At 38.5% G+C, this 22,710-nt stretch overlaps 1 protein-coding gene across 1 annotated transcript in view; it reads right to left on the reverse strand.

Annotated features, from left to right (window-relative positions):
- The window catches only part of LOC139716264 (uncharacterized), a 36,981-nt gene extending 15,758 nt beyond the window's left edge, over positions 1-21,223 (reverse strand). Inside the window, exons 1-5 of the mRNA XM_071627832.1 lie at positions 20,692-21,223; positions 11,949-12,111; positions 10,666-10,764; positions 8,848-8,918; positions 8,289-8,402 (exon numbers count right to left, since the gene is read on the reverse strand). Coding sequence (XP_071483933.1) covers positions 8,289-8,402; positions 8,848-8,918; positions 10,666-10,764; positions 11,949-12,067 — 403 coding nt within the window. The 5' untranslated portion in view covers positions 12,068-12,111; positions 20,692-21,223. The remainder of the gene's footprint in view (positions 1-8,288; positions 8,403-8,847; positions 8,919-10,665; positions 10,765-11,948; positions 12,112-20,691) is intronic.
- Positions 21,224-22,710: the final 1,487 nt, after the last annotated feature.

Raw genomic sequence — 22,710 nt, forward strand, 5'->3', positions numbered from 1 at the left:
ATAAAAGGGATTATTTATACTGTATTTCTACTACCCTCTCAACAAATACATCAGTTTTAAACAAAAATCACTCTGTTCATTTACAATATTATTTATTATAATGTATTGTAGTGTACCGGTACATTTTTTTTTTTTGCATTATCTTTCATTGTTGGACGGGAATAAAGCGACATTGACGTGGTATTAGCGTTTTCGCCGTAGCGTTTTCACCGGAAAATGATAAATAATTGAAAAATACGGCAAAATCCACGAGGAATTGCTTTTTTGGGTTGTTGTTTTTAGATAAAGGGATATACATTGTATCATAAGGTTTGGCTATTCCCTTCGCCGTCTTGAATAAAGACTAAGCGCACCGCGTGACAGCTGTGGACATCATAACCCTTTGGATATTCCCTTCGCTGTCTTGAATAAAGACTAAGCGCACTGCGTTTACAACAGAACACCTGTGGACATACAGAAGACAGAGCTCTTCTTTGCATAGCGGTTAGTTTCGATTCAGAAGTATAGGGATATAAGAACGAGACCAAATTGGTTAAAAATTCATTTATTATGACTACGCTACTCATTTGGAAATGCTATCATAGCTTGCCGCTAAGGCGGGTTGGCCTTGTAATCACATGAATGTTTGAAATATTTATGATTATTTGATTTTGCGATTTCTACGGCACTACACACACACACACACGGTGTGAGACGCCTCAAAACAAATTAAGAACAAGTCAATATTTCTGAACTCATTGCGCAGTTAGCTCCAATCCATCGGTGACAGAGATACCCGTTTAGGAGATCAATACGGGTAGGAGATCAGTACGGGTAGTATTATTTGTAAGCACGGGTTTGACTAACATTCGTACATTTCTCTAAGATACAAAGAGGAAAAGCAACAGAAAATTGCATAACGCGGTCGAATGTATGCATTCATGAGACAGACACTGGGCCTATTGTGTTGTGTGTCAAAAGAAAGAAGGGAAGGAATATTTCAGTAATTGCGCCATTAGTGTATGACGCATACACACGCACCCAATTAATTATATATGCAAAATTCAAAGTTCACCTGTCAAAATAAATCAAGCAATTGAAAATCTAGTTAAATGTTTATCTGTCGGTTTCCACAATGTTCCTTGGAGACATTATACGAACGAAAATGCAAGTACTCAACCTAAAAGCATATCCATAGTTTTTACAGCAGTGAATTTGGCGTAAACCTGTAAATTGAAATAGAAATATTTCTCAAACGAGTGCTCAATTTAATTCATTGACTTTACACAAGCATGAAAGAAAGCCTACTATGACTGCAACTTTTTTCTCTTGCTCACTATCATTCCAACAGTGATGATTGTGAATCATTTATGACGCAATGAGTGTTTGGAAAAAGGAACATGGATACCACAACTCATTGTGCATCAACAGTCTCGGGACGCCACTATGGTATAGACGAACAGCAGTATCCTTGTCGACATACCCGAATGGGCAATCTCTCCGTATTGATGGCTATTTGTATTTGTTCTCTTTTTAATGTAGGCTTTACTGTCTCTACATGCATTATATCTGAAGATTTTTTGGCTTTTTGTTTTGTTTTGCTTTTGCTTTTTTTAGTCTGCTGTATGTACAACTCTGCTTTTTAATGCTTGAATACGGAAATAAATGAATACAAAATGAATACAAATACAAACATAAGGCCTAAATGGTATTTTGTGAGGGCTTTGAGTTCTGGAATATTAAATACGACGAATGTTTAGTGACCTGTTTGTTTAATTAAGATATTCACGAATGTCCATCGGGTCTTATGTCTACCTCAATTTGCCATTTATAAGACACTTTGTTTGCATCACCATATTTCTAGTCAATCTATATATCATAATTTACACGATGTTACGAATTTGCCCATGTAATCACTTCAGAATGCGGTTTTACGTGTCATGATCATGTGGATGCGATCACACGTGCGCGATCGCGGATGTTTGTAAACACCGCCGGTTATGTAATCTTCATGTTGAGTTATTCGTTCTAACCGAAACCCCACACATTTCGCCCAGGTTGAGTTTAATGTCGTGAATATATTAAGCTAGGCGTGCCTGATGGGATTTTCCATGTATGTGAGAATACTCGTATTAACAAATCCATTGCTCGCGTCAATCGACAATCGAACTCCGGTTAGAGAGGACCGTTATCACTTTCTCGGCGTTCCCGTCCACAATCTTGGGAGGAGTTGCTTTCCCTTAGACAAGTACCCTGCTAACTGAGTTTAAGTGCTAAGAGGCGAGATAAACCAGGACATGCCTACCTGCCTCTAGCCCGTTTTCTTTCGACGACAACGGCAACAATAAGTTTTCGTCGATTTGGCCAGGCGAACCACCAGGCGGTCTGGAGCCAACGCCCACCTGTGATTGCTACACGGCAACTAGTTGGAGCCACGACGAGATCGATCCAGGGCGCCGAGACGCTGTGAATGGCGACGCGCACCCAGCGGCCAACGCCCTTCTGTCTGGCATAGCCATAGTCGCAGAGCTGCAAACTGTCCTGAGATAGCGTCGCCCGCTGATCCGACGACGTCCCCGTGTATCGACGCGTTCTCCACATGATAGCGCCTGACGTCGCCTCCCTGTCACGTCGCAGATGAGTTGGGCCCCGTCGCCAGGTATTACACAATCTGAACTTATGTTTTCTTAGTTGAAACGATCCCGTCTACCTTTCATTGTTATGGTCAATTTCGCTGTAATGTTTTAAACAAGAATTTTGTTATTCCGGTCGGAAACCGATTGTTAAGCAGTTTCTTAATAAAGATCCGGAAGATTTGTTCATTTCAATTCACTGAGACCGCCTTGCATTCATTTGTGTGAACTTGACCGTAACAACGAAAGTAACAAAACCTTAAATCTCAATCCAGTTATCACCATCAAGGCTAGCTGCATTTATCACAATGTTAATGACAAGTCAAAAAGAAGACGAATACGGATTTCAGTGACCCTTGATTAAGAGTTTGTTGTCCCCGCCGAACGAGTTCGAGCAGGGGACTATGAAACGGGCTCCGTACGTGTGTGTGTCCGTGCGTGTGTCCGTGTGTCCGTGTGTGTGTGCGTCCGTGTGTGATCAAAATGCTACAAAATGCTACTCCTTCGCCATTTCTAACCCGATTTGGATTCCGTTTGCTTTATGTGATGGCACTAGGTGAGGGCTTCAAAACTTCTACACAGAATTTTGACCTTTGACTTCTTTGACCTTTGACCTTGATTTTTGACCTATATTGTACATTTTGCTACAAAATGCTGCTCCTTCGCCATTTCTAACCCGATTTTGATTCCGTTTGCTTTATGTGATGGCACTAGATGAGGGCTTCAAAACTTCTACACAGAATTTTGACCTTTGACTTCTTTGACCTTTGACCTTGATTTTTGACCTATATTGTACATTGGCTACAAAATGCTACTCCTTCGCCATTTCTAACCCGATTTCGATTCCGTTTGCTTTATGTGATGGCACTAGGTGAGGGCTTCAAAACTTCTACACAGAATTTTGACCTTTGACTTCTTTGACCTTTGATCTTGATTTTTGACCTGTATTCTACATTTTGCTACAAAATGCTACTTCTGGCGGGGACATATATTACGCACCGCGTAATTTCTACTTTTCCTTGTTTGTATTACCTTCTCCACAGTTCTGCCCTGTCCATCCTGCCGAGCAGTTGCAGGAGAATCCAGTCAGCTGGTCATTACACGTTGCGCCGTTCAGACACGGATTCGAGGCGCATTCATTAATTTCTGCAGAGAAACGAGACAAAGCATTACTTCATGTAACATTGCTCTTGTGTCGATAACGAGTACATTTTGTATCATGAAAAGAGTCGTTTTTGGAAAATCATTTTTCCCTGCATTGTACGGAGGAAGAGCTAGGTTAACATTATTCTTCTTCACGGATGTAAATATCGAATTGTCTTCTCGGCCAGGATTTTTATTTTACTAGTTAGAGTCTAATCCGCGGAAAGTATGACTTTATTCATAAGACATAGCAGGACCCATTGGCAGTAAAGCCAGTGTGTAATACCTTGCCCAGAACTCTGATACTAGCCTTGAACCACTAACCGCTTTCATCCTCGCAGTTTCATTTATTATAGGTTCCGACAATGAGTTTTCATGTTTGTGTGTGTGTGTGTGTGTAAATCAATGTGTTACTAAAATTCAAAGCATAACATAAATTATTCTAATAAGGGCAAAATAAGATACTAATCGATGTGAGAACCGGCAAGTTCTTGATAGATATTCTGCAGTGCTGAAAAACCCATTTCCAATTAGATTTAGCATCTGCTTGGATGTTATGTGATCAAAATGTTTTTGTCTTTAAAATAATTGATGATTCTTTCAAGATTTCTACATTTTGATTCATTTGCAAGCATTGAACCGAATTGACTCGACTTGACTTAACTTTCTATATGAACTGTCTACTTTTATTCCCCCTCTCGATCCACCAGGTTATAGAGTAAATGGTATAATAATCCAATTATAAACTTTGAATTATGACCACTTCTAGAAAAAAAAGGAGTTATGTTACTGTAGACCTAATGTTGTAATTATTCAGGATTCTTTCCACAATTGCGCAAATTTTGTAATGTTCGTCTCCCTTTCTCTGACACGACACGTCAATATCGAGAAGCACATGGACACATACTTGATATCTTACGCAACTAACGGATATCATGGTATCAGAACATAGAACGTTGAGCATAAGAAACTCCTTTCCGAAAAAAAAGTTCATAATAATATTCTCAAGACAAATTAAAAATAAGGTATTCTAAATACCTTCACAGGTCTCTCCGTCGGGATCAAGCGAGAAGCCATCTTGAAAAGAGCAATCGTACCTCCCGGGCGAGTTGCTGCAAATTTGCGAGCATTTATTGGCTGAACTCGAACATTCATCTATATCTGAGAAGAAATGTTCACACTCTGGCTGTATGTGTGATGGATGTTATGGCTGCTAACCCCAGACCATTTGCATTCAATCATCACATGAGAATCAAGAATTATCGTTAATCAGGCGTTTGCAGAGTTAAACGTACTTTACACTGGTCAGACCAAGTTTGGGGTTGTTGTTGTTGTTGCCGCCGCCACTGCTGCTGCATGTTGCCGCTTGTTGCTGTTGTTTTCTGTTTTTATCTTGGCAGCTAAAGTGATAGATTTTGACCTTGATACATGCAGATCTATGGTCATTTCATGTCAATGCGTGCTAGTTCCTTTAAAAAAAAGCACACACACGCACACTCACACATATTTTCGTTCATTCAATTCAATTCAAATTCAATTCATAATGATTTTATTTCTATAGATGATATAACGCTTACATGAGTACATAATATTTTAAGGAACTTTGAATCACTTTTGATTGATTGCGTGCTATCTCTGTACATGTGGCGTTGGGCATTTTCTATGCTTTTGCACTACCACCTTCCCCACTCTATGTACGAACACACGCATATCGCCGGAGAAACCAAACAGTATCCCTGACATCGATCGGTAATATGGAATATATTTCAGTGAAATAAGTGCGTAAAATGTATTTGCAAAGTGAAACTAGTGTAACAGAGTGGCACAGGTCCCTTACCATAGCGACATTTATAAAGTAGCTCCACATTTCCAACTCAATCCGGGTTTTCGCCATTCAGAACAATAACAAAATAGGTCTTGCAATTTTTCGTGCCAGTTATGGACACTGACATTTTCCAGTCTAATGGAGTGCAGGGGAAATCCCCCAACCCCCGCTACATAAATGGAAATGCGTTCACCCATATTTTCCCCATTACAAAAATGCCATGTTTGTTCACAATTTGCCATGTATTATTCACGTGTTTTAGCCGTTTACATGTAATTTTTATGTCATGAAGGGGAAATTCATTAAAGTACATTCCGATTTGATGTGGGGAAACTTTGGAGGCATGATGTGTCCCTGTTTCAGTAGAGAGATTGTGTGAGTCTGTCTCTATGTAGTTACCAGATGCTGTTACCTTCAACTAAACTAAGCCTGTATCATTACTCTTGCATCGTTAAATGTTATATGCCATTAAATAAGCATTGCACGCACAGGAACACAGACATACGCGTGATCTATTTATGATGAAGTTAGAGAAGATAAGATATAGGCGATAGGATTGCTGCCGTTAATTCACTGAGAGAATGTCTCAACGACATCAAAGCCTGGTCCACTGCCAACAGACTCCGTCTGAACGAAGACAAGTCTGAACTCATCCATTTCTCATCACAGTTTAGGAGCACAGTTCCTCTACCAGATCTAACTACTCGGGATGGGATTATTAAGGTCTCTGACTGTGTTAGAGACCTTGGCTTTACTTTGGACAAACACTTAACTCTTAAACACCATATCACAAACATTTGTAAGTCTGCATCATGGGGTATTTTCAAAATAGGGAAGATCAGGCGTCTGCTTGATCAATCATCAGCTGAGCGGCTCGTCCATGCCTTCGTCTCCTCCTATCTGGACTACTGCAACTCCCTCCTTGCCGGCCTCCCTCTTTCTCACATATCCCCTCTCCAACGTATCCAAAATTCAGCCGCTAGATTAGTCTCCCTTAGTAGGAGACATGACCATATATCTCCTGTTCTCCGCTCACTACATTGGCTTCCAGTCCATTCCCGTATTACTTTCAAAATCCTACTTCTGACGTACAAAATCACACGTAATCTTGCACCCATATATCTTCAAAACCTAGTCTCTCTCCGCTCCTCCTCTTCTGCCAGACCCCTCCGTTCATCTTCCTCTCTCCAATTACTTCATGGCCCACGTACAAAAACCCGTTATGGTGACCGAGCCTTCTCTTCCATTGCTCCCACTCTTTGGAATAAACTCCCTCTGTATATTCAGAATGCCTCATCTGTCGAATCATTTAAAATTCTTCTTAAAACTCACCTGTTTAATCAGTTGTAATTTTTTTTTCTCCTGGAGGCGCACACAGTTATCAATTATTGTACCATTGTATCACATGTATTTTTCTTTTCTTTTCTTTTCTTTTTTCTTCTTCTTTTGTTACTGTTAATGCTGATTTTGTTAATGTTATTGTGTTTTCTAATCTATTTGTATGAGTAGCAAAGTGCGCTTAGAAACGTCAGTATGAAGCGCCATATAAATGCAATTATTATTATTATATACCTACGAAGATTACTGATGGAATCAAACATTCTTTCACTGAAAATAAAAGCTTGGGGACTAGCCGCTTTGCACGTTATTTCGAAGAAACTAACGGCGTTTCCGCTGTGCCAATCGAAGACGACCAAACAAACAATGCATTCAAAAATTAAAGATGTAAGGTAGGACTATAAAAGAAGGAATGGGACTTGAACTTATGTAGTTATGACTACTTCATGTAGATAAAGTATAGGTAACATTATGTACTTGCAAGATACTCCTCCAAAGTTGTAGTTTAAGCAATATATATAAATATAATTATATATATATATATATATATGTATATTCACAACAGTGGTTCAATATGAAAACTCCGTGAGAGACGTAGTTTTGACGAATTTTCGCCAATAGGGCTTTGTCAAGTCAATGACAGATTTTATTTTGAAGCAGATATAAATCAAAATAAAACGACGCATCTTTTATTTTGATTTATATCTGCTTCAAAATAAAATCTGTCATTGACTTGACAAAGCCCTATGGGCGAAAATTCGTCAAAACTACGTCTCTCACGGAGTTTTCATATTGAACTACTGTTGTGAATCTATACTTTCTTAGGACTCCGAGCAGAAACTAATTTCTGTTATATATATATATATCATGTATATAAAGACGATGAAGACAAACAAGTTGACATAATGCATTAGAATCCAACTTCATTTATTTGTCTTCATCGTCTTCATGCTCATATTCCAACACGCGGATAATAATACCATCATATATATATGTATATATATATATATATATATATATATATATATATACCGTCGCTGGGTTGCACCGAGACCTTGTATCTGCAATTTTGGTGAAAATGACTTTTTTGAATTAATGGTCAATTAATCAGTGAAGTGATGTCCTGTCCCAATCCTAGATGTCTTACTCCAAAAATGAAGCCACCACAGCATGTCAAAGGAATGTCTATCCCATTGGATACAGTGCTTTGGCTGCCTTGTTTTTTGTTTTGTTTTGTTTTGTTTTGTTTTGCTCTCCTGAGCATTTGACATTTTGTAGATATGAGGTCTTGTCGCCCCAGCGACGATATATATATATATATATATATATATACACACACACACACACACACACACATCAGCTTATAATACCTATTCCACAGTTCTTCCCTGTCCAGCCCGCAGAGCAGTTGCACAAGAATCCGTTAGTCTGGTCAATACAGGTCCCATTGTGTAGACATGGGCTCGAAGCACATTCATCAATGTCTGTTCGTAACAAAGAAAAAAAATGTGTAGAGTTAGATAGATAGGTAGATAGATAGATAGATAGATAGATAGATATAAGATCTTTATGAATTGATGTAAAGTATATATATATATATATATATATATATATATGAATATGATATGAATAAATATATGCACGTATTTTTACGTAAGTGATGTACATTCCACTCATTTCATTGGCGTTAGCTGTAACATACGCTCCACAAACATTAACATACAAACGAGTAGGCAGCAAGCTGTGTTAAAAGTTAAATGATCCCAACAAAAATAAAAGATTGAAGGAAGCAGCGCTGGACGAAATATGAATTCGTGGACAGTGCTTGTGCAATGATATACGTTAAGATTTGTGCATTTATGTATCTTTGTGCGGGCACACGTATGCGCTTTTGCGTAGGCAAACGTTTCATGATGTGTCAACTATTACCTTCACAAGGAGAGCCGTCAAAACCAGGGCAGCATACACGCATGACGGCATATGTCTGTCGATATATGGTCCTAAGTAGTTAAAAAGAGAAATAATGATTAACATATCGTATAGAGCAATAACTAGCAGATTTTGTATTTCCTTTGTGACCGTCTTACCTTTTCAAGCCAATTGTGAAGTTGTAATAAGTTGCATTTTCTTTTAAAAAGAGTCAGCGACAAATGCGATACTCGATTTAAATGATTATCTTCCTCGTTTTTCAGTCATTCAGTTTACTTGTACTTTTTTAATTGCTTCATTTCATTTATTTCGTTTCATTTATTCATTTTCATGGTGAAGGCTTGCTGGTCGAAAGACAGGTTGGACATAATGAGGTTGTTTTTTTCTTTTTTACCTCCTTACACGTGCATGTATTTAGGTGGTACGTATACATATACACTCAACCAAAAGTAAGTCCCTCCCCCCTAGCATTTTTGGATGTATCTTAAAAAGTATTTTACCGATTTTCCTAATTCAAGCGGGAATGGATAGGGAATTGTATTACTCATAATATGAATGGCATATCATTGCCACCAGATATCATTATTGGTGTGTAAAAATGCATTTTTTGTCAAAATGCATGGAAAAAAAAGTTGCACTTAAGGTTATATGACGCATATTGTGTACATTTCCTATGCAAGTTACCAAATGACCTTTTTAAATTGTTAAGTAATTCTCAAGAATTTCTTCAGGTACAATGTACTTTTCTATCGAACAGATGTTATGCATATTTTTTAAACAATAAGCCTTTTCAATATGAAAATGTTGGTCGAAGCCATGTGCTTTTTAATTCCAATTTGGGTTGATCACGTTAATGTGCTTATGGCCATTTTGCATCAAGTTTTTGAAAGAGGGAGAGCTACAGCTGCTGCTTTCCTTGAAGCTGGGGAGGTGGCCAGGAGACTAGGGGTTTCGCCCAATGCCATAAGGAAACTTAGAGCAAAGTTTCAGGAAACTGGAGAGGCCAAAGATTTGATTGTTTGATCATTTGTATAAAAGTCAATGCAAATCACTAAAGTGCAACTTTTTTTCTATGCATTTTGACATAAAATGCATTTTCTCACAGCAATAATGATATCTTTTCATCATTACAGTTTTGTACTTTGTGCTGATTTGTATAGCATAGGAATGTAACAATACCTTGTGTTAACGTTGTTTTGATTTGTAAGTCATGTGTTTTTTATCCTTGTGGAATGATGGAAATTTGTAATTCTCTGTTGACACTAATTGAGCAAAACAGCAGTGTAAATGTAAGTGTGCACTAAAGTTGCCCTGGTTGTGGTGAATTCATGCACAGTTACACAGCTTTACTAGACATCGGGTCTTCTGTTCTAAAATTTGGCACATGAAAGCACATTTTCCATGGTAATTTCAAAACATATCTGTATTACGATTCTCGTTTAATATGCTTTGATTTACTTGGAAACGGAAAAAAATATTGAATAAATGTTTTCTTTCCACAGACATTGGTGATTGTATAAGGGTTGAACGTTTTCTTAATAAACATTCTGCATTCAATTTCTGCGACTACTGAGTAAAATAGGCGCTGAAAGAGGAGTAAATTAAAATTTTTAGCTTTTATCATCTGTTCATGTTATAGCAGTGAGTTAACAGCTAATTCTGTTCTTGCAAATTATTCAGTTTATTAATTTTTGTACATGGTGATAATATAGAAATCATTCAATCAAATCAAATACAATCAAACCTTCTAGAAACTACACATCAAATTGACCTCAGTGCTTGTAATGACAAACACTGTTCATTGAATTTCCATCATACCTTGTTTTATTACATACTGTTCTGAAAAATCCAGTGAAACACGAGCCCCTGTATATCTGCATAGCACTTGTCCTGCGTGTTCTGTTCGCGCTATAATACCTGCAATAATATGGACAAATAAAGAAATGAATGAAATAAATGAAATAAATGAATGAAAACTTAGAGTGATAAATTGTTGAAATTAGCAAGTATTTTTGAGTGAAACGAATTCCTTGAATTACAGACTTATGTTTTCTTTGAATTTTGAAATGATTTCACTTTTAAAGGGCGAGATCGAGCTAGCAGTATTCATTTTTTTTCTTTCTTTCTTTCTTTTTTTTTTTTTTTTGCTGCAGAAATTAAACGGAATTAATTCACTTTGTAAAGATGTACGGATTATCATAGCCCATAATTGCGACTTTGACAAATCTTGAATATGGACATCAAGTCTACCACTCACTAAAAAGGAAGCGTTTCTGTGACTCTACTTTTCTTTCGGGGTTTTTTTCTTTCTCTCTTCTTGGTAGCGACATCGGTTGAATTCTATGCACAATTCTTCATTTTCTACCGCAGTAGCACGAAAGATTTTCTCTGACAAGGAGGACCCACACACTACAAGCATTGACCCCATTTTCACAGTTCGTTCTTTGCTTCGCTTCACAGTGAGAAACACGTGTGATTCATGTCTATATTGTGTTACTTTTTTTTTCAAATTTTGGTGTATTACAAATAATTTGTTGTGAATCATACTCTTTTCAGTTTCCTGTTGCAAACTATGAGCAAACTTTCAAGTGAATACAGACTGCCAGAAATTGAATGAATGATGAATTTACAGTTGTACTTAATATAGGCGTGCAAAGAAAATTATTTTTTTCACATCTGTCCTGTTGTCCATGTACTAAGTGATTTGTTGACATAAATATTATCAAGTAGTAAAGGAAAGAAGAGAAACGTCAAAGGTCGTTCATCTATTTAGGTCCGATAGAATCAGTGGAAAAGGTATAATTATTATTTACTACCATTCAATAAGCGAGCTGACAGTTTTTCGAAAATACATTGATTCATTAAGATTGGATTTATGGATATTTTCCTTGACTGAAAATGATCTTATATTAACCGGCCTTTCAGTTCACCTGCAAGTACAAAATGTATGTCAACACTCGGGACACATTTTGGGATGCTCCAGCTCCAATTGAAGGGAGTTTTATCAGGGCAAGAGTTTTCTTTGAAAGACATTGATATAGCATTTGCATGTATTGCTAGACGGGTACATTCTGAAAATGAAAGTGCTTTCGATTACTCACAGTGCACCTTGGGTGCAGTTCTCTGGAACTGGAGTGGACTGCGCGGTCGTCACAGAGAAAATTGTCGCGAGGATGACGGCTCCGACTGCCAGCCCGAGTGCCAGGGTCGAATGCGTCATGATGTGACGGTTGGGTGGCCCAATCAATGGTCTCTATGACAGAACTAGCAAAATAAGCGATAGTTTGGATGGTGGTGGTGGTGCAGGTAGACGTCGGGGCATTGGTAGCGGTAATAGGTATACACAGGTGATGGTTGAAGTTATTTTCAGGATGAGGAGGATGTTTCGCTATGTTTTGTCGAAGAAGGGAAATAAAATTCGAACTGAATTGAATTGAGGATGAGGAGGACGAGGATTGGAAACAGAAGGGGAAGCCCAGGAGCTGTTTATATGAACGATGCCGTGAGGTGTAGAATCAAAATATCAAATTTACTGAAACTGAAACTGAAACTGAAAAGTGCATGGTTGTAAAAAGTAGGAGATTGTGAAAAAGTGAAAGGATCATTATATGAGAAATTTGCCAACCCAGACCAGAAAATGATAGAGGTGGTCGTGGTGTGCCTAGGCAGCAGTATTAACAGTGGTGAAGCTGTAGTGTTATCAGAAGGAGTTGAAGCAGCAGCAGCAGCAGAATTGATTGTGGCTCTACTTCTCGAATTCCTCTTCATTGATCAGCAAAATAGCATTTTGGCTAGACCTCGGGGCTGAGCATAATTATTATCACAAAGAAACGACTGCAGCACAAGGACTATCATAAGCGGAAGGGCGCCGACAGTTTCGAAATAGAAATACTACTACTAATAATAATAATAATAATAATAATAATAATGATAATAAATAATAACTATAAGAACAATAAGAAGAAGAATAAGAAGAAAGAATAAGGCTATATAAGCGGAGGTCAGTGGCCGATACTGTTAGCATCAGCTGATTTTTTTTACTTTTTGTTTTGTTTTTGTGGGTTTTTTTTTTTTTCAAGTCGTCTATTCATGCTCAGACTCGAAGCCTGGTTAAAAGACCCAAGCGGAAACCAAGTTATGTCAATTTCCTAAGTATGAGGGACATACGACGTGACCCATTTCTTGTTTGTAAACATCTCGTTTTCCTCTTTCGGTGGCCTATGACAGAACAAGAAGTCCCTTCCTATCACCTCAAACGGGAAAGAGGGTATATTTTGTGCTATTAAGATGCCTATATTTTTTCAGCATTTGATCTTCTTCTTGAAAGCACTGATGCTAAAGAAAGACACCATATCAAATCCTAGATTAAAGAGACAGCACAAAACGCATTAGATAGGGGGTCGGGGTATTGTTTCTGACTGTTTTTTGTTTGTTTGTGTTTTTTTATATAGGAGTATGGTGCTGACCGGTACAAGAGGTAGGTCTGTGTGCCCTTCCTACTACTCGTGGGTGGGGCCCATGTTATGGACAACTCCTGGCTGTGAGATGAGCAAGTCTATGTGAGGAACCATTGCAAAAACCTGGATTTGTAGCGGTTTTCGTAATTAATGTTCCATTCTAGATGTATTCTGTAGAGCTATTTTTCTTTCGGTTTGCCAATGTGTGCGTTGAGGAAGAGATGAGATAGGAGGATGCCCCCTCTAATCGGAGTCTAATGTTTTGTAGCCCATGTTGGACAACAACCTCCCCTATGGACACAAAATCCCATGAAGGGTCAGATTATCCATTACTGTTTTGATTTACAACGTATGTGAAAAAAAAAAATGTATGTTTACGTTTGGATTACAAATACATTGTACTCTCTATGAGGGGATGAATACGACCATCAATGTTGTCATTGGCAAATACAGGGACTTACATAGGGTTGAAATTACCGACATGTAATGCTCGACGAACCCAGCGTCAATGAACAAATATTTTATTCAAATGATTTCCATTACTGTTTTAATTCCAGTGGGGAAAATGTTAATGTATACCCACGTTTGGACTACGAACACATTCCATATAAGGATGAACACGAAGTGAAATGATGTCACGGCAGTTTTATGGGAGGATCTAAGCTGGACTCTTAGACTCAGTGGGAGAATTTAATGATGGGGGCATGATTACTTCTTCTTGAAGTCAGAATGCAAGTCCCTCTTTATTTGTTGTTCTCCACTATACTACAATCATGTACACGGTACATCAAGTGTTTACAAAACACTTTCCAGTTACTTTCCAGTGGTTGTTTACACTTGTACACAGTTTTACATTTTGAGATGTGATGAAGACTGAATGGCGGGGGAGCGGAAAGGAAGTGGGAATAGATTGTGGCTTGTCATCACATCGGAAGATTAGTTGATCTCGACCAGAGAAAGAAACCAGAGAACTGATAAGGAGCTTGACTGTGGAAAGGGTGGCTGTGAGAAGGATGACTACATATGAAATGAATGACACACATTGCTCACAGCTACATCACATAGACACAATACTTTTTGTACAGACACAATAGGCAGATAACAGGAACTTTCACAGGGTTGAAAGATATTAGCGGTAAGAAGGTCGACGGAACCGTATCGCTAATTATAGCGCTCAACAAACATCGAAACGTTGGTCACATGTTAGTCGAGCGCGGGTTTTCCCCCAACCGCAACCACCACATAGTCAACTTTCACAATGCTGTCGTGCTACGCAAGGCCTTTACCCAAAAAGTTAATGATCCAATCAATGCTAACATCCATTGTCTAAATATATTGTCAGTGGTAGACTGGCAGATATTACAGTGTGCTGACTTCGGTCAATGTCGGTTTTATTTTCTGTGTTAAATACTCAAGATTTATGACAGTAATGATATTGAATGCAATACCGATAAAAATAACAATGTTTTCTTATTTCAGCATAGCCCAGTCGTTGTTAATTTTTGCAAAGTAATCTATACCTATCTTTTTGTCCACCTGGCGTCGAGAGGATCAGGATTGTTTAAAAACCATCTCTATCTACGAACCCATATCACTCTGCAGGACTCGAACCCTCGACATCTGTTTTGAAGGTCCAAAGTGTCCTCACCAACGTATTTTAAGAGTGGTTGTTCAAAGACAAAGTATGTTACACATTACTACGTGGCACTGACAGGAGCCAAACACCGAGACAGTGTGGGAAATGTTAACCAAAGTTGCTGCTAGATTCCTTCTAGACAATGCAATGGATGTATGTAAATTCAGGAAATCACAATTTCAATCCAATAAAACGATGATTGGTATGGAATTTTCCAGGTTGCTGGGTAAAAGTCGTAGTTACGACGGGATCTGATCCAGTTTTCAAGAAATCAGAGAAGTTGGGAAATGGAGAAAGTGAGAGAGAGAGAGAGGGAGAGAGGGGGGGAGAGAGAGAATCAATGAGTTTGTGATTAAGCACTTCCGAGCACTGTCACTAATAATAGCCTCCAGGTAGAAACTTCTATATCATATTATTAAATCTGAACTTTACACTGTTACGGCACAACCATATGGACATGATATGAAGAAAAACAAACACTTTGTAACCAACATAATAGGTGGCGAAAGAAAGAACAATATTTAGAGTGATCATCAGCGTAAGGCCGCTATATTCCACAATGTGAGGTGTATGTCGAGGATCGGACATTAAGACGCCTACTCTTGTTAACACACCTTCGTTGATCAATCTGCCGTAGAGCAGGAATAGAATTATGTATGACTATACCTGTATATTACTTGGTGGGTTTGTGTGTGTGTGTGTTGTTGTTTTTTTTTTTTTTTTTGCAATGATGATAGTAGCCTATGTTATAGCAATTGCCTCCTACTCTTTGCATCATGTTTGTACAAGTAAAATTGCCTTGAACAATTACAATCATATTTGGTAGACCGTAAAAAGGGAGTTATTATATCGAGTGACTAGAGTAGGCGTATCATATTCCAAATTTAGACATACACCTAGCTGTATATAGGTGGTTTGTAAACACGCCCCAAAACCTCCACGGTGCCAGGTAAAAATTTCAGAGGTAAATTGTTAGAGGTGAAAATGTCAGCAGTAAAAATGTCAGAGGTAAAAATGTCAGAGGCAAAAATGTGAGAGTAAAAATGACAGAGGTAAAAATGTCAGAGTAAAAATGACGGAGGTAAAAATGTCAGAAGTAAAAGTGTTAGAGGTAAAATTGTCAGAGGTAAAAATGTCAGAGGTAAAAATGTCAGAGTAAAAATGACAGAGGTAGAAATGTCAGAAGTCGAAATGTCAGAGGTAAAAAATCTCAGAGGGTAAAGTTGTCAGTGGTCAAAATGCCAGAGATAAGAATGTCATTGGTAAAAATTTAGAATGCATGCATTATAAATCAAAATCTGGAAGACAATCACAAGCCCCAAATGTTTTGTACACTCCTGTGCTATATATTAGTTTACTACCCCCCCCCCCAAAAAAAAAAAAAAAAAAAAAAAATATATATATATATATATATATATATATATATTGTTACGGTAAAGTTCACACAAATGAATGTAAGGCGGTCGCAGTGAATTGAAATGAACAAATCTTCCGGAGCTTTATTAGGAATTTACTTAACAATCAATTTCCAACCGGAATAATGATAATTGTTCAAAACGTTACAGCGAAATTAACCATAACAATTGAATGTTAGATAGGATCGTTTCAACACTTGATAACTTAAAGACAGATTATGTAATACCTGGCCAGGGTTTTACCCAAACAGAACCAACGTCGGGGCCCAACTCATCTACGACGTGACGGGGAGGCGACGCAAGACGCTATCATACCACGTGGAAAAAGCGTCGATGCACGGGGACGTCGTCGGATCAGCAGGCGACGCTGTCTCACTCAGGTCAGCTTGCAGCTCCGCGACTACGCCGGGCAGAAGGGCGTTGGCCGCCAGGTGCGCGTTGCCACTCACACAGTCTCGGCGCCCTGGATCGACCTCGGCGTGGCGCTCCCACTAGTTGCCGTGTAGCAGTCACAGGTGGGCGTTGGCTCCAGACCGCCTGGTGGTTCGCCTGGCCAAGTCAACGAAAACTTATCGACGCTGTCGTCGTCGAAGGGAAACGGGCTAGAAGTAGGTTGACATCTCCTGGATTACCCTGCTGTTTAGCACTTTAACTCAGTCCGCAGGATACTTGTCTCAGGGAGAGCAATTTCTCCCAAGATCATGGACGGGACGTTGAGAAAGTTATAACGGTCCTCTCTAACCGGAGTCCGATTGTCGACTGACGCGAGCGATGGATTTTTAACATGAGCATTATTACATACATGGAAAATTCCGTCAGGCACGCCCAGCTTGATATATTCACAACATTAAACTCAACCTGGGCGAAGTGTGTAAGGCTGCGTTCACATAGAAGTATTCGGTATTCGGTATTCGGTATTCGAGCACCGAATACACCGTCACCCGCACCGTCAACTCACCATCCCATGCAGTGAGGATTTCTTCCTCCTACATCCCAGCAAATCTTATTAACAATTTCTAAACTGCATCAGAATGTCAGTCTACATGCTTATTTTTGCTAAAGGGCAAATCCAGACCAAAAGTGTCATTATTTCATAAACGAGAGACGGTATACGCTGCAAGAAAATCGAACAAGCTCGATTCCCACTTTGCTATACTTTCGCAGCTATTCGTACTTTCGAATAGTGCCCTCCTATGTGAACCGGTGTGAGAAATCCTATCGTTCGATTCAAGCTATTCGCGTGCCCTCGAAAAACGAGCCCGAATACCGGAAAAGTATACTTCTATGTGAACGCAGCCTAGGCTGCGGTTCGAAACGAATGACTCGAAAGGAGATTACGTAACCGGCGGTGTTTACAAACATTCGCGATCATGCACGTGCGATCGCATACACATGATCATAAAACATGAAACCACATTCTAAAGTGATTACATGGGCAAATTCGTAACAATATATATATATATGTTTGTGAATCAAATGAAATGTTGTTAATGATGTAAAATCTTGGTTTAACACCTGGGCATATCCATACTTTTGCTTTAAAAAATTAACGAATTTTGATCCTGTATAATATTTCACTCCCCTTTTGTAATTTCGACTGAGAGATTCTTATTACTTTTTAGTGAAATGTTCTTACTGTTGTTGTATAACGACGGAACAACGTCATTTTCGGCGGCTGATTCAAGCAGTCTTTAGCAACACACCAGTATGATAAACTTACTACGTTAAACATAATGGAATCTGACTTTGGAACGACAGCTTAGTTTGAAAGGCATCGAACATTCACATATTTCTCTTGCTTGCGGATCCATTCAACAATAACTGCGTTACAACACAAGAGAAATCCCATGGCAAACTATCGGTTTTTACTCTCACTAGAACAGTCTATTGCTAAAGTTCGTCTCCAGTTTTAATAGGCATAAGTTTGTAAACTGAGATATTTGTTTTTGCGCTATTTGATACTTGAACCTTGTGAGAAAATATTTTGCAACAGCTTTCTTATGTCTGCCGGCACATCTACTGTAGTTAGTTTGTTTGCGTTTTGTATTTTTTTAATTGTACATTTATGTCGTGATCGGGCCTTGCGAGATAAATACGAAGCCTGAATTTGAGAAATTAACATAGAACAGGTGGAAATTTAGCGGTTTGCTTAGACTATGCCTCATTAACTTCTTCACACTAAACAGTTAAAAGATGAATAATAAGGACTATATCTAGCCTGAACGTAAAGCAGAATTCGTTTGCGTAAGAGTGTGTATGTAAGAGCGGTATCTGTGTAGAAGTATACGTTAATACCAAAAGTGGATTCGTGTGTGTGTGTGTGTGTGTGTGTGTGTGTGTGTGTGTGATAACTTCATTGGGCATAACAACGTAAACTGTTTAAGGGGTTTGTGGCATTGTTGGAACCCCCTTGTTATAATAATAATAATAATAATAACAACAACAACAACAACAATAATAACGTAATGATAATGATAATAATTTCCCATAGGCCTATGCTCTTAGCTGGTTAATATTCCTCTCAATGGACAGATTACACCACTGCACTGGAAACAAACTCAGAATATTGAGAGTGTTCTAATTTTTTTTAAACATAATTTCCTAAATATTCTTCAAATCCGCAGTTTGGATTTAATAATTCGATAAATACAGTTTGCTCAGGCTAAGTTATTATTTTTATTATTATTCACATTTTTACCTCTGACATAATCAACTCCGACATTTTTACCTCTGACATAATCTCTGTCATTACTTCTGACATTTTTACCTTTGACAATTTTACCTCTGACATTTTTATCTCTGACATCTTTGCTTCTGACATTTTTACTTCTGATATTTTTACCTCTGACATTTTTACCTCTGACATCATTACTTCTGATATTTTTATCTCTGACATTTTTATCTTTGACATTTCTACCTCTGACATTTTTACCTCTGACATTTTTACCTCTGACATTATTACACCGACCCTGATGCAGTATCAAAATGTAATGAAAACTTTAGTTACCTGTTCAATTGCAATCTAAAATCTAGTCATCCTGGGTCATGGGAATGCTTGAAATGGCCGTTATCATGGTAACATTTGAGCTTCCAGAAACTGACATGTCATTTATGATGAAACAATGCAAAAACATATACCATTTGTGCCTGAGTATGTTTATTTCAAGTGAAAAAAACAACAACTTTGTTTGCCCTCACAATCTTGGTCACCCAAAGTCATATTTTCTCTATGACATGGTGGTTGCTATGGCAATGACTTTGTAGAAATGGTTGTTAAAGGGATGTACAGTATTGGCGGAGTGAGAATTGGGCTTTTAACTTTTTGCGAGATACCAAGGAAACACTTATGAAATAGTACAGAGCATACCATTTTAAGAAGAATTCAAAGTTTATTTGATGAAAATCTGGTTTGGAATGACTGAAACATCCAAAAACAAAGTAAAACAAAGCGATCGTAATAAAAGGTGGGTCCCACACTTTATTAGAATCGCTCTGTTTTGGATATCTCAGCCATTTCAAAACCAATTTTCATCAAATAAACGTTGAATTCCTCATGGAATATCATGTTCTTTCATATTTCATAAGATGATTTCATTATCCCACCAAAAAATGTGAGAAACCTGAAATTAGGTCTCAACCAAAACTATTAGATCCCTTTAAAGGAAACAAATAGAGTACATAAATATTATATCTGTGTCAAAACATAACACAAATTACTTAGACAACAAAGTTCCAAAATTACTGTTAAATGTAGATTTATGTTTGTCAGTTTACGGTGGTGCCTGACAGTTGCTATGGCAACATCACGATGGAATAATGATGAAAGTCTGCTGACGGTGATTTCGGCATGACTTCTGCAATAATCATATCCACTATGACTAGGACTCGTAAGAGTTTTTTTTTTCTCCAACAGTTGTCCAATGTAAGTTATGTTTGTGAATGTTACAACAAACAATAACTGCTGTAGAAATGACTGCATAACCAGGAAGTAGGAACCGAAGTCGCATTAGTGAAGGGGGGGGGGGGGTTGGGGGTGAGCCGTGAGAAAAAGCTACTCCGGCGTATGAGCGCAAGACACATGAGGAGTGAGATTTGCTAGGTATTCGAACCCCCTTCACCGCTTCACGAACCACTTATGTCATTCAGGGATGTGTCCGCGTCAGCGAAACATCACCCGAAAAAAAAACAAAAAAACATGTGAACTCTTTCGGCCTAAGTATGAACTTGTCGTGTTCAAGCTGCTTGAACGTACACACTCTAGTTCTTATTAGCATATAATCTACCCTCTCACAGAAATGCAAAGCACATACACAAGAGATAACTCTAGAATACTTACTATTGAACGATAGATTGTCGTAGTCAAAGCAATGAGATTTCATTAAACCTCGATGGTGGACCTTTCAGCGCTATGATTTCTTTGTCACAAATGGAACGCTCTCATTGCACGTATGGATTGCACGCAATCTCGGAATTATATGCAACAATCCATATTGTCTATAATACTTTATCTCTTGAACAATGCCTTCGGTGATGAGTTCGAAGCGTGCCGTATCCTCCAAAGTCGAAGTAATTTCTTACATGAATGAATGATCCGCTACGAATGGAAGCGGACAGTGTTCATCAAACAATCAGCAACCCGATCTATGAATATTCGATGATCAAATTCTCAAATTCTGCGTAAACTTCAGCATGAATACTAATATGAAACGAACCCCAGTTGTTGGACATTCCAATTCACGAAACCGAAAAACAATCCGACGACCTGTTCTCATTCGAAGGTATGGTGTAAACGTAAACTATGTATCCCTAGTCGCAGTACAGGAACGCATCTCGTAATTGCACGTTCGGAGTTGACATAGGGCCTACTGCTTTGATTTGCTTTGAACATTGTGATAGACATGCTTACCCCGAGGTTCAGGTCAACCTGAGCAACATGAGTAGTTGGGGCGTTGCTATGTTTGGTGGCGTGCGGTTGGCCTGTTTGGAGAAAACTTTCCTGGCGGAAGTGATTTCTTCCGAGGTCACGACGAAACTATGAATATTAAAAATGCAAAATGGCCTAGAATGATGAATATCGCAACAGTCGGAAGTGTGTGTGTGCGTGTGTGTGTGTGTGTCTCACTCTCTCTACGTTTGGATCTATGTAAGCTTACTGTAAGTGTGTGCTTGCGTATTGTTGGTTTTTTTTGTGTGTGTGAGTGTGTGTGAGAGAGAGAGAGAGAGAGAGAGAGAGAGATAGAGAGAGATAGGGAGATCTTGTGCGCGCAAGTTGGGCAAGAACTATTATAAATAAAGTGTTTGGGAGAGGTTAGTGGTAATACACGTGTACCAATACTAGGGTTTTTGGTAATCGTCAAGTACGTACGTTAATAATACCACAAAATGCAAAAAAGGTACAAAGTAAACACAATATACCAACACCCCCTCCCCCCCCCCCCAAAAAAAAAAAAATAGAAGCAATGCATGCATTACTCCAATTATGCTATTTACCGGGAAATCTTTGATCTGCAGAAATTACAGTCCTCGCATATATCTTCGAATGGGGCCTGCTTTTAGCTCAAAAAACATTCCTTGCAATATTTTTTCCCTACAGTTTCTGAAAGGTCGTGAGGATGTACGTGCCAAATTTCTCATCGAGTAACAGTTTTAACCAAAGTTCGCAAAACCCTTTTCATGGGCTCATGTACTCCGCTTTAATGCTAAAGACGAGTTAAGTCTGAAAGAAGAAAAAACTGTGTCTGTATAAGAGAGAATGTAGACAATAGTTCTGACTGACAGCTGGGCTTCCATGGATACGTTATGCTATCAATATTACGATCCAATGCTGTATGCCATCGTGCCATACGAAGTCTTCAAAGAAAAGTGATGAAGGTATAAAAACTCCTATTATATGCACGGACTTGAATAATTCTTTGACACTTCTCACTTCCATTTTTATCAGGGAGAACAGAAAGCAACTTTGATGTGAGGCTTTGTCAAATGATATACATCCAGTCCATGCAGAATCCATTTAAACGACTCTCTTCTTCCTCTTTGAAACAATGCCCGGTACTTGGTCATTATGTGCTGGATAAGGTTTCAAGCGGCACATCCTGCATGGAACATCTATTTCACACCGTACAGGAAGTCGACAACATTTTGTACAATCCATTAAAAATAGCCTGGGTACTTTACACAATGAATCCCCTGAATCATTGATAATAATATCATATGTGAGAAGTGAAACTTGTTTCATTCATGTAGCGCAGTTTTGGGCATAGAAAACCGAAAGACGAGAAATGCTGAGTCACAAGCCACAACCCGCTATACGGGATGCCACTGCTTATACAGTTTTGTCAATGTTCTGCTTCTTCAG

Source organism: Diadema antillarum, unplaced genomic scaffold (assembly GCF_040938485.1).
Source record: "Diadema antillarum isolate AM-2024a unplaced genomic scaffold, OU_Dant_1.0 scf00000063, whole genome shotgun sequence".
Classification (NCBI taxonomy): Eukaryota; Metazoa; Echinodermata; class Echinoidea; order Diadematoida; family Diadematidae; genus Diadema; species Diadema antillarum.